Source organism: Triticum dicoccoides, chromosome 7A, assembly GCF_002162155.2.
Source record: "Triticum dicoccoides isolate Atlit2015 ecotype Zavitan chromosome 7A, WEW_v2.0, whole genome shotgun sequence".
Classification (NCBI taxonomy): domain Eukaryota; kingdom Viridiplantae; phylum Streptophyta; class Magnoliopsida; order Poales; family Poaceae; genus Triticum; species Triticum dicoccoides.
In genome coordinates, this window is record NC_041392.1 from 727,523,563 (window position 1) to 727,529,109 (window position 5,547).

The 5,547-nt window shown below is 43.8% G+C and overlaps 1 protein-coding gene across 1 annotated transcript; it reads right to left on the reverse strand.

The window, feature by feature from the left end:
• Positions 1-837: 837 nt before the first annotated feature.
• Positions 838-1,170, reverse strand: LOC119329342 (zinc finger protein 1-like). The gene has a single exon (XM_037602376.1). The coding sequence runs from the start codon at positions 1,168-1,170 to the stop codon at positions 838-840; it is 333 nt and encodes a 110-aa protein (XP_037458273.1).
• Positions 1,171-5,547: the final 4,377 nt, after the last annotated feature.

A 5,547-nucleotide genomic window follows, 5' to 3' on the forward strand; every position in this document is an offset into this window, starting at 1 on the left:
CAGAACAACCGCGACTAAAGGTCCTCCGCCCCGACGGCCACCTGGCGCCCACGTGGACGGGCCTTTAGTCGCGGTTCTTAAGCAACCGCGACTAAAGGGGGGGGGGCCTTTAGTCGCGCTTATTTGGTCGCGGTTGCGCAACCGCGACTAATGGCAGTTGCGAACCGCGACCAAAGGCCTTTTTTCCACCAGTGTTTATCTGTCTTTGTGCAGCTTTTATATCTTAAAGTTAACTTGACAGAATTTTTGCCTCTGTAAGGACAAATAGGACGAGAAGCTGGAGCAAACCCAAATGTTTGGGTGCAAATTGCAATTCATTTTCAAAGACCATGTAACAGGCACTAGAAACGCACTGAAGGTCTAAAAATCTATCTTACGGAGGCTAACTAGTGTACTTAATCAACACCGTGTTGGATAACGTCCCTATTTTCACAGGGTCCTTTAAATATCTTAACTTGAACAATTAGACTTACATAGATCCAGATTTTTCTTGCAAAGAATCAAATACCAAGGTCATTACAATCTGGTGAAATGGGAACTTTTTGTGTCAACCCAAATATCAAGAAGGTCTCTAGGAATCCAGTACCTTGGAAAACATTCCAACAAAATAGAAGTGCCAATGAATCCACTGTATGCACAACAGGAGCTTGAGACAAGTATTCCCTCGGATCCATAATTGTCACAATTTTAAACTGAGGTTGAACTAACCTTAGTTCAAAACTACGACACGTATTTTGAATCAGAGGGAGTAGTAGCTAAACACCCACGTACCTAGCACCAGAAATAGAGAGGTGCGGAGCAAGGATACTTCCACAGATCTATGGATCGGAGGACCGATTATAGCCGGAGGGACAAGTCGAGCTCATGGTCGCGCTCCGACGAGCTCATGCTGCGCTTGTGCGCCATGCCACCTTCTGCTGCTGGCTCCTCGGACACCCATAGAGCGGCCACAGACCTCCCTGGCTTCCAAGCGTGCGCAGTCGGGGCTGCAGTGTCCCGGCGGCGCTTAGCGGCACGCTCTTCCTTGTGCGCGTTTTGGTGGCCGCCGAGCGCCTGCGAGGTGCGGAACTTGCGGTGGCAGTAGACGCATAGGAAGAAGCCGGGCACCGGCGCCACGACCGCGGCGGCCAGGGTGAGTTCGAGGCTCAGCTCGTCCTGTGCGTGGTCCATTGGGCTCGCTGGTGCTGCTGGTTGTGTGTCGTATTCGCATATGGCTGTGTGGGTGACCGTGAGCTTGGGATATACATTCAAACGGCCAAGCGAATCGTGGAGGTAGCATGGACGGCCGGCCTGCATCTGGTGCTAATTGCCCTTCACACTGTTCTCCGCGGTAGCTCTGGCCCGGAGGGCGACGTACGGCCCCGCCGGCGTCGTCACCCGGGCCTTGGTTTTGTATGTGGTCAGACTGCCAAGATTCAATATGTCTAAAAAAAATCATATGTGGACGTATGTTTACACACATGGGCTTTTGACAAAAAAGGGTTTCCTGTTTTATATTATAAAGCAACACGCACAGGCTATTACGGGAGGGTTAATCTTCTCTGCAGGGTTACTGTAGACATGCATACGAGGCCATATTTTCTGTGGGACTCAGCTTTTTTTTCTCTCTCTTGCAATGTCCTACGGGGCACAAGCAGGTGTATGTGACTGTACTTTCCTTTCATAAGATAGTACATGTGGATGAATAACTTTAGAATAATTAGTAATTGTCAAACAGGGTTCACCAGGCCTACAGTTTTGAAAACATTGGCACCAAAATCATGATATACTCCTTCTTTTTCGGTTTATAGGGCTATCTCAAAATTTTAATTTTTCTATTTTATAAGTCTTAATTTCGTTGTTTTCCATCACATGTTTAGATTTTAAGATGCATTAAATCATTGCATACAAATATTAAAAGAAAATTGAGCAATGCATGTACTTTATGTATGCATGCATTGCAATTGTTGCATTGGTAAACATATTTCTTACAAACGCATTAGTTCAGTGCTTTTACAAACTATAAAAATTATAGTACTCACCATCTACCTTGGTTGGTGAGATTTTTCAATTAAGCCCTGTAAACAAAAAGAAGATAGTAAGGTTAAACCGGTTAATAAATTGGACTCTTGATTTAAAAGTTTTTTTAGCTTAAGTTTTTTAAGAAACAAAATGTCCCACATTAAGCAGTTATTGTGGGCGACATATATCGAGCGAGGAGAGGATTCAATTATCTTGCAGTTGATGCATGGATCCCTAGGTAACCTTTACAAAGAGTAACTTTTTTGTAGTGATTGAAATTAACTACTTAGTTCTCCACGTCACAAGGCGTTGACACCTACTAAGGGCATCTCCAATAGTTTTCTGGTTAGCTTACTTGTAAAAGTAGTGGTGTTATCGACCAATAACTTATCATACAATTACTCAAAATAGAATTTATGTAGTTTGCCAAACGTAAGTTGGGATAATGTGCAAGGCTTCTCTCCCAATGTATCTTGCAGCCCGAGCAAATGTTGTTGATTCCTGAACACACAGTATTGCTATTTCTCCTCATTTTCCATGTCACCTTTGGAACCTTGTGCATTCTTTAACTATCATTTGACAAAACTAGATACACCTTATTGGAGTAGTTGTATGATAAGTTGTTGGTCGATGACGTTCCAGATTTTACCAAGAACCATACGAACAAACTATTCGAGATGCCCTTCGAACAAGTATATTTTAGAGCTATAAGCCTACTTAAATGACACTTTTATCTACATGGGGGATAACAAAAAAGGGATGGAGTGGACTCTCATACAAGAGCCAACATCTACACGTGCTCCTACATGAAAAGAGTAAATGAAAGGAAAAAAAAAGACAAAGGGAAACAAATACCTAATTTAGTAACCAACCTATATGAGTGATTATAATACTAGATCTTGATAACATGGTAGTCTGTAATGAGTTGATGGATGCATTATTGGCATTGATCTTATAGGTAACACAATTCATCATCCTTTTTTAGCGGGTCATCCAAATGGCCTTTATGGCCCCATCCACAAGCAAGTACAGGTCCACGGGTAACCAAAATTGTAACAGACCAGACCTACCTCCACATGGTGAAAATATTGTCAAACTACTTCCTTTGTCCTAGTTTATTGACACCCCTCGCATTTTGGGTCAAACTTTGACCACATTAAACTAGAAAATAGTTTGCTGTTTACAAATATAATATGTTTCGACTTTTTGTGAATCTTATGTATATAGACACATTTTACTGTGTTTGTTCACTCATTTCAGTCTATATGTAGTCCATATGAAATATCCAAAACATCATATATTTGTGAATGAGGGAGTAGAAGTTATGTGGCAGAACAATAGATTTGTAGCATATAACTTATATTTTCTAGTCAGGTTTATGAATAATTTTGATCGAAAATACAATGTGTACCTGTAAATAGGACGGGCGAATTACTAATTAAAACATTATCAACACTAGCTATAGGCGGCCGCTTGACACCGCACCCTTAGATGCGGGGATTCTCTTTGAATTGGACGTGTTGTTGGAAAGAACCGATGGTGTGACACACAGATACTGCTAGGAGGTTAGAACATAGTGGTGCCCACCACCATGTGAAGTTCACCAAGTTCTCTCTTTGTCCTATCGCACAATCTATGCTATGTTGCACTCACAAGGTGTGCACACACGGCTAAGAAAATACTTTTATCGACATGACTTGTGGTCATTAAAAATCTAATGCGGTCGCTAGGCATCATCACAACCTCTGTCGTTGAGAAAGCAATGAGGACGCATAGCAGCCTCTCCGTATTAATAGTGAGAAAATAGTAACAACGACAACATGTCCTTATTAATTGGTGAAACCTTTCATCGTCGTTAAATATATTTAGGTGGTCGCTGAATGTCACTAATGAAAGCTTGGGATTATATGAACGTGCCGCCGCAGTCTGAGTAAAGTCTTGCCTTGTCGACAACCTCACCGGTCTCCAGTTATTGGGGAGCATGACGATGGAGTACCCTTATCACGAGCTCGACTGCAGCCGGTGGCACGTCCCGGTACCTCGAGAGAAGATGGATCTGCTGATCCATCCAACAACATCGACCTCCCGTAGATGTGTGCCATTTTGAGCAACGTGCTTCCTTTCTTTTATGGACCTGCCTTTGTTCGTCCAGCATGATTGGTGATGGACAAGCTTGTCAGGGGGTCATTTGGACCTTGCATATGATTACGATGGTCTCAGGCAGCAGCTACAATATTAAGGCTGGAGACCGTACCTGGATATGCTGCGCACCATTGAGCTCCGGTCGGTCACCATTAATTGTAATGAACAAAGGAACAAAAATGGCTGAGCTGAGTCAGAGGCTGCCTGGACCTTCAACAGTAGTACGTATTACAAGTGTCCATGTACGACTGGAGGCCGTGCGCTGCCCGCAGCAGCTAGCCCGGCCGCAAAATCTCATCCAGATCACCCTTGCATACGAACATACTGTCGAAAATGTATGGTTGTGTGCATCACAATAATGCATATGGTGCTGGTTTCAATCTCTCTTTTTTTTTAAGATTACGACCGAGGCATGTAAAACCATATCTAGTGGGCAACTCTTCGAGTATACCACAACGAACATGTGAATTTACCGTAGTCGATAACTTTGATGATTATTGTCATGTCTAAAGGAATTGAGTTAGTTTGAAGGAACACGGGGAACATGACACGAGGTCGGTAGATCCAGTTGGTGGGGGGAAAATCCGTAAGTCGCATTCCCGAGTTATGACCGTGTGTGAACTGGTTTGCCATTGTGAATGATGTAAAAAACATGTGTGACAAATGTGCATGTCACTCAAGTTAAAATACGACATACCATGAGAGGTTTGCCACTGACGGGTGGAAACAATTGCTTGTTTCTTTTTATGCTACCACTATTGTGGACTGCTTGACATTGCCATCAAACTTGTTGTTGTACTTTTTCGAATGGGACGGAAGGAACACCCAAAAGCATCACTAGGGCGAGTTTAGTTCTTGCCCTCCGACGTGTCTAGCCCCGACCAATGAACCATGCTGACTTGTTCAACATGAATCAACACGAATATTATTTGACCTACGTGTTTGCAACAGGTGAACTTATCGTCAAAACCCGTCAATGGTGTTGTCAAGCTGTGTGGTCAACTTGCCACCGATGGGTTCACTAACCGGGTTGGATGACACCATGTTGGTAGTGAATTCTAGTGAAATGCCACTTACCGATAGACCGGTTACAACTAGCAGGCACCACCATTGATGTCCTGACACCACACGCGTGCATGTGTGCCACAAACATGCTCATAAACATGCGTGCAGACATCTCTCATGCTCTGTGGTAGCACTTACATGGTACACACTTTCAGCATTTTGGGCTTGCACATTGGACCATAGTTCCCTCGTCGACTAGCTCCAAGCGTCTCTTCTCCCGAGTGCCACCGTCGCCTTCTCCTCCTTGACTTGATCATCACTGCCACGATTCACCCGTTCCTGAGCACCTGCTCCACCCCCAAGTCGAGCAATAGAACAACCCTCCCTGATTTGAGTGCC